Source organism: Puma concolor, chromosome B4 (genome assembly GCF_028749965.1).
Source record: "Puma concolor isolate L17-30 chromosome B4, mPumCon1.1.hap2, whole genome shotgun sequence".
Taxonomy (NCBI): Eukaryota; Metazoa; Chordata; class Mammalia; order Carnivora; family Felidae; genus Puma; species Puma concolor.
Window position 1 is genome coordinate 63,715,266 of NC_141673.1, and position 18,214 is coordinate 63,733,479.

General features: G+C 49.6%; 1 protein-coding gene across 2 annotated transcripts; it reads left to right on the forward strand.

Annotated features, from left to right (window-relative positions):
• Positions 1 to 1,429: 1,429 nt before the first annotated feature.
• Positions 1,430 to 12,485, forward strand: LOC112867796 (keratin, type II cytoskeletal 73). Of its 2 annotated transcripts, none has more exons than XM_025930820.2 (9): positions 1,430 to 1,948; positions 3,442 to 3,656; positions 4,452 to 4,512; positions 5,384 to 5,479; positions 6,197 to 6,361; positions 8,837 to 8,962; positions 9,360 to 9,580; positions 10,808 to 10,842; positions 11,618 to 12,485. In XM_025930820.2, the coding sequence occupies exons 1-9, from the start codon at positions 1,502 to 1,504 to the stop codon at positions 11,872 to 11,874; spliced, it is 1,623 nt and encodes a 540-aa protein (XP_025786605.1). In that variant the 5' UTR covers positions 1,430 to 1,501; the 3' UTR covers positions 11,875 to 12,485. The 2 variants fall into 2 exon arrangements, with proteins under 2 accessions (XP_025786605.1, XP_086569432.1); XM_086713306.1 differs by having other exon boundaries at positions 11,621 to 12,485.
• Positions 12,486 to 18,214: the final 5,729 nt, after the last annotated feature.

An 18,214-nucleotide genomic window follows, 5' to 3' on the forward strand; every position in this document is an offset into this window, starting at 1 on the left:
TCTGAGCTGTCAGCACAGAGCCTGACATGGGGGCTTGAACCCATGAAGTGCAAGATCATGACCTGAGCTGAAGTCAGAGGCTTAACTGACAGAGCCACTCAGGTTCCCTAGAAAATGATTATTCTTAACTGAAAATAGTTGTTTTGTATAAAAAGAGAAGGAGAGGTTGAATTTGGCAATTGCTTGGTTCTACAGTAGAGACATAACATGGGCGTATTATAATATATAATTCAGAAGAGGGCTAGAGTATCTGGACAGAAGTAGAAAAGAGGAATTGGTAAACTGTTCATTCAAGCACTCTGGCTGCTGAAATAACTGCATTTTTATGGAGGGATTTGGGAACAATGAAACATTTGGGTCACATACTTTGGTGTTGTCAAGGCTCTAATGAAATGTGTCTGTCCTCACCCCTAGAATTGTGAGCTAGGCTTCTGTCTTACAAATTTATGACCCCAGAACCTAACACAGTAACTGGGACAGAGTCAGCCCTTAACAGAGGGCTGTTATGGGATGGATGGATGAATGAATGGGTAGGTCAGTGGGCAGGTGGACAGACAGATGGACAAATATGGCCTTCATAGCTCTGTATGTAGGGTCAGAAGACCAGACCAGGGACTCTCAAAGTGAAGGCTTTCATTTTGTTGGGTGTTTGCATCCTCTGGGATTCATACAAAGAAAGGGCTCATGAAATGTTTGCAATCTTCAGTTCTCTGAGCCTCAGTTTTCCCATTTGTGAAATGTGGGTTATCATACTCCTCCCCAAGCTGACTGAGTGGACTCAGTGAGATTCAGTGTGCAAGGAGCTCTTTTAATGCTGTAAAGTGCTTTACTAGTGTTGGCTATTGTGAATGGTAGCAATGCCATTATTTCAAGGTCAAGGGTGGGATGGCGGGAACGCACAGCAACAAAGAAGCCTGACTGCACAGGGGAGCGTAAGACCTGCCTGGGAGGGCACAGCAGAGGCCCTGGATTCGTAGTGGGTCAGCCTTGAGAACTGTCTCCAGGAGCCCTGGGAAGCCAGGCCACAAAGCCTTTTCTTAACCACATAAAAGCAGCTCAGCCAGGGTCCCTGATCTGATGCCGGTAGAGCTGTGAGATCTCTCACAGATGACTCTGTCAATTAAAGGTCTTCCTCTGCACCCCGGCAATCCAGCCTCCCCACTCCCTGGGAAAGGGCAACCGAGGCTGTGACAAATCTCCCAGCCAAGATCTTTCTAGGGATAATTTGGTTAGGCTAATTATCCCATGTTAATTAGATAAGACTCAAATTACATGAGCAAGACATGCAAACCCAGCACTTTGGGGATTTTCAAGTTATTTGCCTGGTGTCTCTGATTTTGCTAGGAGAAAATGATTTTTTGCTCCCAGGCAAACTAAACCCTCAAATTAGGGCAGTGGTTCCCTCCTGAGCCTTATAAAGGGGGAGCCTGAGACTGTAGGCTCATGAATTGCATCTCAGCTAAGGGTTAGCGTATTATTCCATCTCTCTGGCCTCCCCAGCATGAACCGCCAGTTCACCTACAAGTCGGGGGCTGCCGCCAAGGGGGGCTTCAGCGGCTGCTCAGCAGTGCTCTCAGGGGGCAGCTCGTCCTCCTACCGGGCAGGGGGCAAAGGGCTCAGCGGGGGCTTCGGAAGCCGGAGCCTCTACAGCCTGGGGGGTGCCCGGAGCATCTCACTCAACATGGCCAGCGGCAGTGGGCGGGCAGGGGGCTATGGGTTTGGTCGAAACCGGGCCAGTGGCTTTGCTGGCAACATGTTTGGCAGTGTGGCCCTTGGGCCTGTGTGTCCAACTGTGTGCCCTCCAGGAGGCATCCACCAGGTCACTGTCAACAAGAACCTCCTGGCCCCCCTCAACGTGGAGCTGGACCCTGAGATCCAGAAAGTGCGCAGCCAAGAGCGGGAGCAGATCAAGGCTCTGAACAACAAGTTTGCCTCCTTCATCGACAAGGTGGGTCTTTTTGGAGCAAGCCAAGCATAGACCCCCTTCCTTCTTCTACTTCTGCTGCCCTCAGGTGGCTTTCTATCTGAGACAGGCACCTCCCCAAGATGCAGACACAGCAAGAACTGAGTAGGGAGGAACTGGACCAACCTGGACGTCAGGACTGAGGGTGGGGGTGGACAGAGGGGCAGGAAGAGCCAGGGAGCTTGATTTGGGAATGTTCCCAAGAAGCAGGGCAAGTGGCCTCAGAGTTGAGAAGTAGGAGAATGACAGTTTATGAAACTAGGAAGCCAGACAAAGGAGAGGCCCATGGCAGCCGAGGATTTCTATAAAGCCATGAGACCCAATTTCTCCTCTCATGGGACCCAGAGCAGCTCAGATCCTTGTTGAAAGTTGGACTCATAGACTATAATACACCCAATCTATGGGGGAAGGCAGATGGGGAGGAGCAATGTACTAGAGCAGTGGTTCTCAAAAGTGCTCCCTGAACCAGCAGCATCAGCATCATCTGGGCACCTGTAGAAATGAACATTCTCAGGCTCCAACTCATACCTACTGAATCGCAAGCTCTGGCAGTGGGGCCCAGGAGCCCCCAGGTGATGTTGATGGCCACTTGAGTTTGAGAACCCCTGAGGAAAAAAGGGGTAGCAGGGCCTTGAGAAATAGAGACTTCCTGAGCTCAGGGGAGCAGGGGAAGCTCACCAAGGGTGGCAGTGAGTAGGGTGGCAAAGTGTGAATAGGAGTTCACTGGATGGAGGTGGGGAAAAGAAACCTAGAGAGAGGGAGAAGTCCCGTGTAGCATGGTAGGACTTATTTGAAGAATGGGGAGAACTTGCCTTTGTGTGAGTATTGGGTGAGTGGTGGAGGAGGGGGAGGAGGGGTGGGCACATGGTGAAGAGCACAAGGAGGAATTTGGACTGGACTCTGCAGGTGATGTGGAACCACCGGACCATTTTGAATAAGGGAATGGTATGGTATTTGTAAGCTACAGCTTGAGAATGCTGGTTCTTCCCCCAGATTAATGCTCTGAGACCAGAGAGTTGGACATGAAAGCAACATGGGAGGGCCCAAGATCCCCAGTCAACTGAGTGCTTGCCTCTGGCTGGGCTGGGAGATGCCATGATGGAGGAGACAGAGGGCAGGCAGAGCACAGTCCAGGCTACCTGGCCCTGAGCAGAGGTGCCCAAGAGTGTGAAGGCCAGTACAAGGCCAGCTTACATCTAGGGACTTGGCTGCCCATGGACACAGGTCCCTGCAGATTTAGACATTTACTAGTGGTAAATAAAGATGATGAGCCCCTGCCCAATATCAGAGGCTGTCCCCACAAAGAGAACTTCAGTCAGACAAAGGGCCCTGGATGGGGAAGGGTGTGAGGGACATTTTCTAAGTCCGGAGGCCTACGCTTTAAGCTAATGTAGTGTAGGACAACACAACCACAGCCCAGGAAAGGAAACCCCACAGGCCCTCCCTATTGACAGAGTGCCTGTTGATTTGGGTCCCAGGTCCGGTTCCTGGAACAGCAGAACCAGGTGCTGGAGACCAAGTGGGAGCTGCTACAGCAGCTGGACCTGAACAACTGCAAGAACAACCTGGAGCCCATCCTCGAGGGCTACATCAGCAACCTGCGGAAGCAGCTGGAGACGCTGTCCGGGGACAGGGTGCGGCTGGACTCGGAGCTGCGGAGCATGCGGGACGTGGTGGAGGACTACAAGAAGAGGTGAGCAGGACCCCATGCCTGGGCTGGCTGGCCTGCCAGAGCTGGGCTTTCCCAGCAGGCACTGGGACACTTGCTCAGGGGCACTGAGCTTGGGTGACAGTGGCCCGTCCTGAGTTCCCCTGCCTTGGCAAGATGAGGGCCCTCTCTGGGTGACTGGGCAGTCTGGACAGTGGATAGTCAGCCTCTCAGGCAGTGGTAGGGCTGTTCTTGCAAGTGGCCACCTCCTTGGCACACTCCCTTCTGCTTCCCACTTGAGAAAGCCCCTCAGCTCCTAAGCTCGCTCAGAGGTCCCCCAAATTTCCAAGAACCACCCCTTCCCCAAACCAGCAAGTCAGGGAGGTGGAGTTTCTCTCACTGTCTTCAGGTCCTGGACATTTGGGCATTGCTCCTTCTTCCTGTCCGGGGACAGTTCTAGGTTCCTTTAGATTCACACTTTGGGATGGGGTGAGGTTACTAGCAAGGTGTCAGGCAGCTGGAGTGATGCAAGAATCAGGGCTACAAGGGGTAGCAGCATGTTCCTGTGATTTGGTCACTGAATGGGAGGAGGAAGAACCTAGTTACTCCCCACGCATCAGGGGCAATCCAGACCCAAAATCATCAGGTCCCCTGACCTGTGAGGGAGTTACTTTCAAACCCTGTCTACAGCACTGGCCACCTAGTCCTAGTGAGTGGGACAGATTTGCAAAGATGTAGAATAATAGCTGCTAAAAGATACAAGGAGTGGACACCTCTTTTCTGCTTTCGTGATGAGAACACACACACACATACCTTGCTCATGTGATGCTTTTTCTATAGGTATGAGGAGGAAATTAACAAGCGCACAACTGCCGAGAATGAATTTGTGGTGCTTAAGAAGGTGAGGAGGAGGTGCATATATATGCCTGTCACCTGGCGGTGGGGCATGGAGGGCGGGGGAGGTAACAGAGAGGAAACTGAGGTCTGTGCTCCTTGTAGAACGACCAGGATCTGAAGTGCCAGAAGAAGATGGAAGGATGTGTTGCTTGGGATATCTTGGGACACCTAGATGTTTACCTAGAATACATTACCTTGTCAGCTTTTTAAAAAAATGTTTTTTTAACGTTTATTTATTATTGAGAGACAGAAAGAGAGCATGAGCAGGGGAGGGACAGAGAGAGGAGGAAACACAGAATCCAAGGCAGGCTCCAGGCTCCGAGCTGTCAGCACAGAGCCCAATGCGGGGCTCGAACCCATCAACTGCGGGATCATGACCTCAGCCAAAGTCGGACGCCCAACCAACTGAGCCACCCAGGCACCCCTACCTTGTCAGCTTTTTATATTTGGCGTCGATGGGTGGGAGCCCAGATGTGGATAGCCAATGTCCAGGTTATGTCCACTTTGGCTTGGGGAACAGGACGTGTTTTGGGGAGGGCTGCACACTTACCTTCCAGCTCTGCCTGTCTCTGGCAAAGTGCTGTGGCTGCCTTAGGCTCTGACTGCCAAATGACACCCTGTAGGAGATAGCTCTCCCTCCTGTAGCCTCTCTTTGAGAAATAGGGGGAGGAACAGGATCCCATCTTGGATGGGGGCAGACGAGTTCCAGAGGCTCACAGTGAGTCTTGGGTGGAAGTTATGTTCCTGCCCTCTGAGGCCTCACTCCATTCCCGGGGGCAGCTCATCTCAGTGTTGGTGCTTGGATGTCAGTTCCTGGGAGAGCCCCTTCTGGGCTTGAAGAAGGGTGATATGAGGGGGTCTCTGGATTCCTTTAGGATGTGGATGCGGCTTACATGAGCAAGGTGGAACTGCAGGCCAAGGTGGATGCTCTGGATGGAGAGATCAAATTCTTCAAATGTCTGTATGAAGGGGTAAGTCTCCATCCCCCAGCCCCATCCCTAACTCTGTCTTCTGGAAGACAGACATGTGAATGAGTGGTTACTCATTCCTTGTAACTTTAAGAGCCCAGGGGATCTCCAGCATTTGGATGCTGGGGGACATGTAGATCAAAGGAAAGCATAACATCTATCCTGTTGCCTTCAAATGATGTGGACCATCAGTCCCAACCTGGGACTCCCAGTCACAGGCTCACATCTTTGAGGAAGCCATGGGTCCTTGATACACTGATGTTCAGCTAAGGATATTCTCATTTCTGCCTGTCTTCTGTCTGCCACTTGGGGTGTCTCCCTGCATCTTGAACAGGAATCTCTAGGGATAAATGTGGGGGAGTACTCACACCCTTTCTCCTACCTCTGATCATCTGGCTTAAAGCCTGATCCTGTTGGCCAAGCATATGTGGGCTCCTGTGTCCTTAGTGTCTCTTGTGTGGTGGCCAGGCTGTTTCTCCTCTATATTTTCGACTCCTGACCTGTTTCAAGTGACAGATAGATGGACTGTTTTCTTCTTGGGCTGCTTCCAACTCATTCAGCAGTTTTCAGATGTGCTACTGAAACATCTGGGCTGGGGGGCTTTGGAGAATACAGCTTGTCTCTACTTGGGAGGCTCTAGGGGCTCTCTATGAAAGGGTCATCACCTTGGCCTTCCTCCATCCACAAATGGCATTTCATGTTTCCTTCCTTCCCATGTAGGAGATTGCTCAGATCCAGTCCCACATCAGTGACACATCTGTCATCCTGTCCATGGACAACAACCGGAACCTGGACCTGGACAGCATCATCACTGAGGTCCGCGCCCAGTATGAGGAAATAGCCCTGAAGAGCAAGGCCGAGGCTGAGGCCCTGTACCAGACCAAGGTGGGCTGAACACCTCCTCAGAGTCCATGGCCCACCATGGTCCACACATTTGTCGGGAGCATGGCACTGTCCTGGGTTCTGGGGTACTCCCAAAGGGAGGAGAAGATGAAGCTCTTGGACTGATCCACAAAGACTGGGGCAGCCATTGACAGACACCCATGGCTGAGTGCAAATGAATGTGGCATAAACAGAGTCCTGGATGCTGGGGAGACAGAGGTTAGGAGACCAACTGGGACAGGTCAGTACTGACTTCCTGAAGGCTGAGGGGTTTGAACTGAGTCTGAGAGGGAGGAAAACATGGGTAGTTAGCATCTCAACTCTTCCATTAATTACAATAAATTAGGGGGTCTCTTGAATGTCATCTGAGATCAGGTAATTCCTACCTTTCATTCAAGTCCAATTACAAGGTTAAAGGGGGAGTATGATCTTAACTCCTTTAATGGGTCGTGGGTGGGGAAATGATTCTTTAGATAATTTAGTTTCTCAGATCAGATGGCAACTTCCTAATTGTTCCATGCTATTTATCGGGTTCCTTCCCAGGGAAAATTCACACACTTGAGACCTTATCTCTCCCCCTGCCTCCTTGCTACCATAGGGACAGAAAGATGTGGTCAGCAGGGTTGGGAGGAAGAGAGGGAGGTCCAGGCAACAACACAGGCCAGGACTCCTTGATAAGTGTTCAAACCCAAGTTTCCAGTTCCCAAGTCCCTCCACGTGACTGTTGCAAGCCAGTTTCAGGGACGGCCATGTGGCCCAGGCACTCTGGATTGTCAGTGGCCAGTGCTTAACCCCAAACTCCTTCCAGAAGAAGTATGGGGTTATCCATACCTGCAAGTCTCCAATTGGAGCTAAGCCCTTACTGACCAGAGTTTCATTAGTGTAGTTCTAGCAACAGAATTAGAAGGGCTTCTTCTTCTTCTTCCCCTTTCAAAGATGAAGAAGGCAGGGATCAGGGCATTTAAGTAATTTGCCAAGGTCACTTAGCTGGGAATAAATGGAGCTGGATTTGAATCTAGATGACTGACTACAAATTCCACAGTGTTCAGACAAAAGATCAGGACATGACTCTGTTAAGAAGCATTTATAGTGACGACTTAGGATGGGCCAGGAACAGAGTGGAGAAGGACACTGGTCTGTTTGCTTCAGAAGGAGCCTGCTTGGTGTCAGAACTTAGGGAATTAGTGCCTCCCTCCCTGTCCGTTTGTAGGGAGGGCCATCCTCCTCACATAGCCTTGCAGAGAAGCAGGGAAAGACCACCTGTTCTGCCCCAGTGTTTATCATCCCAAGATTAGTACCAAAGATAAAACACAGGAACATAGTGAGAAGCCTCTTTGTCTTCCAGGGGACCTGGCATTTTTAAGAGGAATCCTGACTCTAGGGCCTTGTTAGGGTCAGATATGACAACCCATAAGGCCAAGCACCAGTTACACAGAGAGAAGCAGTGTGCAGACACCAGAGTTCTGAGTGTCACACTTTTCCAAGTTCCTCATAAGCCAGATTCTGGGGTAGAACTAAAATATTCTCTATTGACTGTTCAATGGATGACTTCAAGGCGGGAGTGATCCCAAACTAGTAGATGACCTCAAATTCATGGCTAGTGGTGTTAGACTAGCAGAATATACCAACACACAAGCGTGCGTACGCACGCGCGCGCGCACACACACACACACACACACACAATGTTCCTCCATTCCCAGAAACAGTTCCAGTAGCCCACGGCCCAGCTGAGCTATAAAGGGCAGGAAGTCACAGAGAATACAGGTCCCTGTCATCCAGTCATGCTAAGTCTGATGGGGAAGACACAGAAAGGTGTGCTTATAGTACAGTGTGGTAAGATCTATGAACTGGAGTGGTAGGAACTACAGAACCAGAAGTACACCCAGTCAAGGAAGATCAAGGAAGGCCTTCCGGAGGAAGCTGATCTGCTTTGGCTGAGTTGGAACTAGCTAGGGAAAAAGGGAAAATGGATGAGAAAGGGTTTTCCAGGTGGAGGTAGAGCCTCATGCAAAGTCTCAGAGACTTGAGAGCACAGGGACATTTAGGGAACAGTTCAGCACAAGTGTAGAGGCAGATGGGCAGGGGTAGTGAAAGATGAGTCTGGAGAGACTGGTGGATGCAAATCTCAAAGCACCTTGATGCCATGCTCATGGTTTGAATTTGACCTTGACTTTGAAGGGCTATCAGTAGAGCAGTGTCATAGTTGGAGTTGTATGTTATATGGTTGCAGTATGGAGAGGAGAAGACTTTCAACAGTCCTTATGGCCAAATGTAACCATCAGTGAGGGAACTGTGCTTAAGACAAACAAATAAATCCCATGAACAGATAGATGTTTGAGTGGGGGGCTGTTGACAGGCCTGGTGAAGTTGGGGACCCCTACCCACCTCTGTCACACTCTGAAGGCAAAGGCACGGTCTGCCAGGCTGAGCTCCACCAGGCCTGAGTCAAAGTCTCTGATTTGCCCCCTGTCCTTCTAGTTCCAGGAGCTCCAGCTAGTAGCTGGCCGGCATGGGGATGACCTCAAGCACACCAAGAATGAGATCTCCGAACTGACTCGGCTTATCCAAAGGCTGCGCTCAGAGATTGAGAGTGTGAAGAAGCAGGTGAAGGGGCTTTGGAGGTTCCTGGCTCACTCTCCAGGGAGGTGTGAATGGTCTATCACACATACTCCCCCAGGCCTCTCTCCTACTCTACATCCTTCATCTCAGAACCCACTTTCTCAGGTGGAGCCCCCGATCTCATCCTCCACACTTACCTCCCATCTGAAATCTGGAACAATTGGAAAGGTCTTTTCAGAAAGCCAAGTGGCTAAGAGTAAGAATCTCCCCTGACCCAGTTGAGGGGACTCTATCTATCACCATGGATGTGGCTTTGCTATAGGAGTTGGGGCCAGACAGAGGAGGGTCTGACCACAGTCAGCACACGAGGATGAGGGGTGAAGTGAGGCTTGGAGTGCCTGCCCTTAGAACTCAGGGGAAAATGCTACCTCCTGTCCCTCAGTGCTCTAACCTGGAGATGGCCATCGCCGATGCCGAGCAGCGGGGCGACAGTGCCCTGAAGGATGCCCGGGCCAAGCTGGACGAGCTGGAGGCCGCCCTGCACCAGGCCAAGGAGGAGCTGGCCCGGATGCTGCGGGAGTACCAGGAGCTCATGAGCACGAAGCTGGCCCTGGACGTGGAGATCGCCACCTACCGCAAGCTGCTGGAGGGCGAGGAGTGCAGGTGGGGGGGCGGGGAGGGTCTTAGAGCTGGAAGAACTTTTGGACTTTTCTGACTCAGTTTCCCAGAGTGTGGGGGAGGTTGCTGGATGGCTGGAGATGCTTTTCAGGTCATGACAAACAGCTTTTAAACAGCATCTGGTCAGTCAATGAGACAGCAATCTCCTTTATAGTTTTCCTGACAGTCTCCAGACCACAACAGGGAGAAAGTCTTAGGATGGTTCTGTTGTGTCTTTAACACCGCTCGGACCCTTGCAAATATCCCTATAAGTAAAGAGATACTAGATCCCAGGTTCAGAGCCTCAGGAAGGCAACAATATCTAGCCCTAAAGTTTTAAACTGCTTTATTTTCATTATATTTATTTTTACTGCTACCGTTTTTTTTTTTTAATCCTTTTTGATCAGGTAGTGTTGGTTTTCTATTTACCCTGGTGAAGGAAAATGTCTTAAAAAATTTTTTTTTTAATTTATTTATTGAGAAAGAGAGAAAGAGAGAGTGAGCGAGCACGTGAGTAGGGGAGGGGCAGAGAAAGAGGGAGAGAGAACCCCAAGCAGGCTCCACACTGTCAGTGCAGAGCCCGATGTGGGGTTTCACCTCACAAAACCACGAGATACGATCTGAGCCGAAGCCAAGAGTTGGACGCTTAACAGACTGAGCCACCCAGGAGCCCCATAAAACTTCTTGTTAAGAGAAATGCATTTTTTTTGGTATAAAAGGCAGAGTCCATGAAAAATACTAAGTATGTAATGGTGTGAGTCGTACAGGTTCATGGCACGTCAGAGTGAGGTACATAAAACACTGACATGTGAAAAGCTTGTTCTAACTGAGCGCCATTGTAGTGCTGAGACCAGCAGAGGAGAAGTTACTGGTCCTAAAATCAGACGGTTATTTCCTTAGGGGCACCTTCTGATGCTAGCATTTCCACACGTGTATTTATTCAGGCAGTAGCCTCCCAGGAATGAAGAAATGGGATAAAGAGAGACCCAGAGGAGGGGCCCTGAGAGGTGCTGTTGTTGGGGGCCCCGAGTTTGCAGGTTGGCACGTGTCTGACGTGGGAAGGGTAGACTGGGGGGCGGGGCAGAGCAGAGACATGCAGGTGCAATGATGACATCTGGCCAGTTGGAGGGGTTCGTGGAGGCTGGGCTCATGTGGCTGATGATCTCAAGCTGCGGTGTGGGGAACTTGGATTCCAAGCGTTGGAGACTTACCTCCCCTTTTCTCTCTGCACAGGATGTCTGGAGAACACACCAATTCTGTGAGCATTTGTGAGTATTTCATGCCTCTGGGGGAATATTTGTAGCCCATTAATGAACACAGAGGAAATGGGTGCCTGCCTCCGGGCCCCCATGGGCTCTGCCTGGTAGATCACCTGGTCACAACCCCCTTCCTCGCTAAGACCTGTTCCCTCTTCCTCCGTGGAGCTCCCACTGGCAGCTTCCCGTCACATTCTGGTATTTCACATGGGCCCCTTCCCCAGAGATCTCACCTATGCTGGGACAAAACTCTCAGCCCACCCTCTTCTGCCTCGCCCATCCCACGACAGCTCTCCTGCATGATGGAAGCTGTGAGCAGGAAGAGCCCACCTCCTCACTGAAAGCAGAGACCTGTGCTCAGGCACGCTGTGCACGACCAGTGTGAGTGCTGGCTCCACAGCGGTCAGCCTGGTCTCCCAAGACGGGCCAGCAAACCTTCCTGAAATCAAGCAATCCGGAAGTTCTTTGAAAAAAATTAAGAGCATATTCTAAAGTTAAATGAGAGCCCTACTGGCTTATGTGATGCTTCAGGGGACACTCTTGGTACTCCTGTTTGTTCAGAGAAGGAGAACACACCCAATTTGGGGATCCTGTGGGATCTGGGCTAGTTTTTCCAGTGCCTGAGCTGCTCAGGAATTGAGCATATATCCTGAGAGTCCACAGTTGACGTGAAGCGTTTGCTTAAGAGGGAGACATTTAAGCTAGTTGCGGGTGGGAGATTGAAGGGGACTTGGTGTCACCCCTGTCCTGGGACATACACTTATCACTCCTCCCTCCACCCCCACAGCAGTCATCAGCAGCACGGTGGCCGGGACCACGGGCACAGGAGCTGGCTTTGGTTTCAGCGGTTCTGGCACCTTTGGTTACCGGCCCAGCTCCGTCTCGGGGGGCTACGGCATGCTGTCCGGGGGCTGTGTCACTGGCAGTGGCAACTGTGGCCCCCGCGGGGAGGCCAAAACCAGGCTGGGCAGTGCAAGCGAATTCAAGGACGCCCAGGGGAAGACCTCAGCTCTGAGCTCCCCCACCAAGAAAACCACAAGATAAAGTGAAAGTGTATTTCCCCACTGTCCACCTCACCCTGGTTTCCTCTGGACTCCCTTCTCCAGGACACTCCTGCATCACATTTATCATCGTCTCCTTCTTGCTTTTCCTTGCCACTGACATTCCCTCTCTTCTACCTCCTGCCTTAGTCTTCCTTCGTTCAGAATCTGGATTCTAGCCCATCCTGCTGCCTCCATACTAAGAGACTCCCTAACTCAGGCTCCCCTTCCTGAAGCGTTGCCAAGGATGAAGACCCAGATCTTTCCCTGGCCCACACAGCCCCTTGCAGAGAAAGGTCTCTCTCAGCAGTCCCCCCCCTCCACAGCCTGGACTTAGGGAGTTATTTGGCCACATGCTGCCTGGGTTCATGAGATTACAGGGCCACCGACAGACCCACAAAGACTGTCTCCTGTTACAGCAACAGCAGCTCAGGCAAAACACTAGGTTACGGGTTCTATCTTGCGTGGCCCCTACACGTTTACAGAGCTGGGAGTAGCCCTGGAGATTGGTCTTATCCATGAAGGGATTTGTGCCTTCAATATGTGAGTTCCTTTCCTTGTTCAGGTCTTACCTCTCTAATTCCCGCATCTCGCCAATAAACTTAATAAAACTCATGCAGGACCAGGCTGCTTCTCTCTTCTACGGGAATCCTCATCTCAGACCACCTATTTTCTTCTTCGTCTTTTTTTTAATGTTTATTTGTTTTTGAGAGAGAGAAAGAGAGAGAGAGAGAGAGCAGGGGAGGCACACACACACACACACACACACACACACAGAGAGAGAGAGAGAGAGAGAGAGAGAGAGAGAGAAAGCAGGGTCCAGGCCCTGAGCTGTCAGCACAGAGCCTGACATGGGGCTCGAACCCATGAACCATGAGATCATGACCCAAGCTGAAGTTGGACGCTTAACCCACTGAGCCACCCAGGAGCCCCTCAGACCACATATTTTCTATCTGTGGAGGTAAATGACCTGAAACCTGGGGCATCGAGGTCTGGTGTGTTCCACAGCACCCCAGAGTATCTTTTAATCTGAGAGAAAGATCCTTGCATGGACTGCAGGATCCCACTGGATTTTGTGATACCCTGGAGTCATTTCTTACCCCATCCCCAGTAGCTGCGCCTTCAAGTCATGTTTTTCTCAAGCCAGTGCTCCAGTGAACAGGCAATCTCGAAGAACGGGCTGCTTATCAGCAGGGGGAGGGAGGCAGCATTTATCTTGTGGCAGGATTTAAAATTGATCAAGAGACAGAAGGAAGCCAGTTCTGGAAAGCCTGGGGCTCGAGTTATGGCTGCTCCCTGATCTCTGGGAAAAGGCTGAAGTAGATGGCCTTCAAAAAATTGTTTTTCAATGTCTGTTTGTTTTTGAGAGACAAAGACAGAGTGCAGGTGGGGGAGGGGCAGAGAGCAAGGGAGACACAGAATTGGAAGCAGGCTCCAGGCTCTGAGCTGTCAGCACAGTGCCAGACGCGGGGCTCGAACCCACGAACTGTGAGATCATGACCTGAGCCAAAGTGGACGCTCAACCGACTGAGCCACCCAGGCGCCCCCAATTGGTTTAATTCTTTTTTAAAAAATTTTTTTTCTTAACATTTATTTATTTTTGAGAAGAGAGAGACAAAGGCATGAACAGGGGAGGGTCAGAGAGAGAGGGAGACACAGAATCCGAAACAGGCTCCAGGCTCTGAGCTGTCAGCACAGAGCCTGACACGGGGCTCGAACTCAGGAACCATGAGATCATGACTTGAACAGAAGTTGGACGCTTAACTGACTGAGCCACCCAGGTGCCCCTACAGTAGATTCTCTTTAAAACAATGAGCCGTGTTCCATCAGTCTTTGGTGAAGTGAACGCATTTGTGCATGAGTTGTGTTGAAGCATGTGCCATCTCTGTTATATACACCATTCAGCTTCCAAAACACTCCTGTGCTGAGAGACTTCTGCCAGGTTCCCAGGCCGTGATGATGCTGTCAGGATGCAAAGAGCCAGTGAGAGGCTGGCATTCACTCAGGCTGTGACTCACAGGTGCATTTGAACACGGTCACTGTGGGTCCAGAGAATCTTAGAGTTCAAGTCAATGGTTTTGAATTCAGATTCAGACTCTGCAACTGACTTGGGATTGTAAGCAAAGCTCTCAAGGCTTTTAAGCCTCATTTCTTTAGCTATAAAATAGGCAGACCAATCACCCCTGGATGATTATTATGCCCAAATGAGGCAATGTAAGCATGTCTTATGCAACTTCTGGTACAAAGTTCATACTTAATAAATGTCAGTGGAAACAGGATCTTGTCCTCAATTTTCTTGGCTCAAACACTTGACTAAATCTGCTCACTGAAAAGAGGTGTTTAGTGGTGGCAAAGCAATTTGCAAGCTCCAAACTTTAAAGAGACCACCTCAGGGCGCCTGAGGGTGGCTCAGTCGGTTAAGAAAGTGTCCGACTTTGGCTCAGGTCATGATCTCACGGTTCGTGAGTTTGAGCCTTGCGTTGGGCTGTGTGCTGACAACTCAGAGCCTGGAACCTGCTTCAGATTCTGTGTCTCCCTCTCTCTCAGTCCCTCCCTAGCTTGCACTCTCTCTCTCTCTCTCTCTCTCTCTCAAAAAATAAATAAATAAACATTAAAAAAATTTAAAGAGACCATCTCATAAACTATATTCCAATTCATTTATTGCCCACAGGAGAATCGGCTGGCAGAATAGCTAGTCTCAGAGAATACATTCTCGGGGCCAGTAAAGAACTTATAATCAGTCCAATGAGTATTTGTTGAGTATCTAGCATGTGCCTGGCACACAGTGTTGGGGATATAGTGGTAGGCAAACCTGGTCCATGCTCTTGATGGTGACATGATGGTAATAAACGTAACTGTAACACAGTGAGATGCTGGTAACAAAAGGTGATACAGAGACAGCACAGAGGAGAGTGAGGAGCTCCAAGGAGGTCAGAGGAGGCTGCTGGAGGGATTACAGCAGGTGGAGAGGGAGGGTGCAGTGGTGCTGGGGGGCTGGGGAGGGCGGCAGCAGCCGCATCAGAGAGGTCCTCTCAATTGGCTACAGAGCTGGGATTTTACACCATAGTGCTCACAGGAGAAGCCAACACCTTGGGCATCAGACAAACCCAGGTTTCAGTCCCCCTCCGCCACTCACAATGTGACTTAGGCAAAACACTTTTGCTCCATGAATCTCAGTTTCTTCATCGCATAAAGAAGTTACTATTAGAAGTTCCTGCATAAAGTTGTCATGAGAATTAAGTTTAGCTGAAGAATGCACAAGAATTATTATTTTGTTCAATATCTGGCACATAGTGTGTGCTCAATAAATAGTTGCTACTATATCATTGTTACTACTGTCCCTCTTAGCATTATTAGGATAGACTAGTCTTTCAAAAAGGCTGAGATGTGAAGTGCAGAAGGTCTGATAGCAATCAGATTATTCGATGAAAATGTGAAAATGAACTAAAGAGAAAACGCATTGGCTATTAAGAGGTATTTCTACCATCGTATGCTTAGATCAGAATATGAACACTGACTGACTCCATGGACAAACTCTGAAGTCTCAGTGTCTCAACACAATAGAAGTTCATTTCTCACTCATAGTCCGAGACCGATTTGGGCAGCAATCCCACACGATTCTCCCAGTGGGTGCCCCACAGAACTACGCGCTTCTGTCTTGAGCCTGGCCACATGGGACATGTGGCCTCAAGGTTACTTACTGGAAAAGGGAAAATGAGAGGTGAAAGAGACACATGGACTATTAACTGCCTCACCCTAGATACCACTCATATTTAACTGGCCAATAGGGTCCCAAGCCCCAACCAAACCCCAAAGGAGGCTGGGAAATGAGGACAAGAAGGTGGATACTTGATAAGCATTAGAAGTCTCTGGCACAACCTTCTTGGTTGGTGACCAACCAACCAGGTGACCAGCTCGAGAATTCTTTTCCCCATGAGCCGTGCTGAGATGGCACCAGCACATGTGCCCTCGTCCAAGCAAATAACTTCCCTCTGCCTTTGACAATGTCATGTTAGGCACAGTGCTATAGACCAGATGAGGCTGCACGCTATGGTAATTATATTTAGTTCTCCTTCATGTTTTTAAGGAGATATTGGAAGACTGCTTGGATTTGGGAAATGTAAGTCTATCTAATGGTGAAATAGAGATAACTTGTTCAGTGTGTCTTAAAGCACATTCCTTGAAATGCTGGTTCCTATAAAATATTTGGCCAAAAAGAGGTCTTTATGGTCAAGCAAAAGCTTGGGAAACACACACACACACACGAACACACACACACACACACACTTTTTTTTTTTGGACAAAAACAGTTCTTTATTTCTGATACTGGAATCGGCCTACCTCCCTTTCTTCTCCAGTTTTTTTTTTCAATAACTCATCTATAAAAACATGATATGCTCACATGAGAAAATTTGGAAATGTTAAAAAATAGAAAAAAAACACTTCCCAGTCACCATCTTTGGAAAACACTGAGTTTCGCAGCATCCTTTGGTGTAGCTTTCCTAAGCATAGTGATGGATCTAAAAAGTCCCACAATATGATGCCTGCTTAACCTTTTTTTTTTTTTTTTAAAAAACCCAAAAAAGAATCCATCCCCACGCTTTTTTTCTACACGGTACCTATTAATCTCCTAAGAACTATGGTTCCCGGGCAAACGAGAGCCAGTTTAATTGCAATATGTTTGCAAAGCCTTGCTTCAAGGATCCATCCATCCGTCCATCCTTTGTTGTTGAGCTCTTGTTTCAAAGGGTGATGCTTCTGGCTTAGTCTACCAACCCAAGTGTTGTTCCCACCTGGAACTAATGGCAGAGGTAGTCACTGGAGCCCAAATGACAGTAGGCTGCTGTCAGAGGCACCTCCAATGTGAAGCCCTCCTCCCAGACCTCAGCCACCTTTTGACCTGCCCACATCCCCACACATCCCATGCCTTCCAAACCTGGTTGTATCACTTCTGTCTCTCCATAATCTGTAAGGAAGGTAAGCCTGGGGCTTCAAAGGAATTCCTGATTCATCTGGCCAGTCAACCCCTCAAGGGAAGATGAGAAAAGGTCATCCTGCCTGTTCCCTGACCTTGGGCAGAAGTGGCTTGGTTCCAGATGCCTGGGTGTCTCAACTTCTTAGAAAGTGTCCAGAAAAAAAAAGGAGACTTCAAAGGCTCCCTTTGAAACCCAATCCTATGTAAGTTTCTTCTGTTTCAATAAATACTTTTTTTCTCTTCTATTCTCAATGGTCAGAGTTAATAAACTCTCTCTTGTGCTTGTGGGGGACAAAAACCTGGCTACATTTATGGGGCATAAGAAACAATCTCATGAAATAATGGAAAGCCTAACCTTGAACTTCTCAAAGGGCTTGCTGGTCACCCAGCTTCATTGACATGGCCCCTCTCCTCTTCAGAGGGAATAGACTGTAGTGTCTCCCCTGAGGCAGCATAGAGAGCCCACTCTCTTTTCCACCCAGGACCTTCTAGACTCCTCTATCTGTTTATCTGTGGCTGGCGCCATCTCTATCACTCACCAATGTCCCCACAGCCTTGTTCCCTGTGGGGTAAACACCTTGGCTGTTATTATGCTCTGATTGGTTCAGTGGAGGCTGTGTCACTCAACTACACCCAGGTACCATCTGGCCATTCCACGAGGGTTCCAAGGGGGAGTCCAGGCTCCAGGGTATAACTGAGGGCACAGCAATGAGCCTTGTCCTAAGCACCAGTCTGTTTCACACTCATCCTGAATGTCCCTGGTGCCAAGGCTGGGACTGAACACCAGTGAGCAGGGGAGGGAAGGGTTAATCCAGAAGGACCTGCTAACCTGATGGTGGAAATGGGACATATACTCAGGACTCAGACAGACTGAGCAATAAGAGTGATGAAGCAGAAGCCCACCAGGGTGTCAGAAGGGCATTATGGGAAGGGAGTGAGAGTGGGGGAGGGGCAGAGACAGACTCCCAAGCCCACTCAGGCTGTCAATGCAGAGCCAGATACCAGGCTTGAACTCACCAACTGGGAGATCATGACCTGAGCCAAACCCGAGCTGCAGTCAGCTGCTTAACCAACTGACACACCCGGGTGCCCCTGAGAGGGGCCGATTCTAACAGAAGAGAAGACTTAGAGGCAACTTAAGTTGGAAAAAGGAAATTGGGTTCGATTGGAAAAGATACTCTTGAACTTACTTGGAATGAAGTTCTAGAATCTAATTCTTAGTTTTTCAGATTGGAGGAGTCTTCTTCCTCAGCCCTTCTCGACTTGTTCTTAATCATCAGTCACATTTTGATCCAGAATCAGAAATGCCAAGGCAGCAAATGTCCCGATCAGGGGTTCCTTGCATGGGACGAATGATCATCTTCTGCTA

Bases quoted from the DNA above. Each gene is read 5' to 3' on its own strand.
- LOC112867796 (XM_025930820.2), top strand. From the start codon at position 1,502: ATGAACCGCCAGTTCACCTACAAGTCGGGGGCTGCCGCCAAGGGGGGC. The intron at 4,513-5,383 runs GTGAGGAGGAGG...GGATTCCTTTAG, and splicing joins AATTTGTGGTGCTTAAGAAG to GATGTGGATGCGGCTTACAT. The intron at 10,843-11,617 runs GTGAGTATTTCA...CCACCCCCACAG, and splicing joins CACCAATTCTGTGAGCATTT to CAGTCATCAGCAGCACGGTG.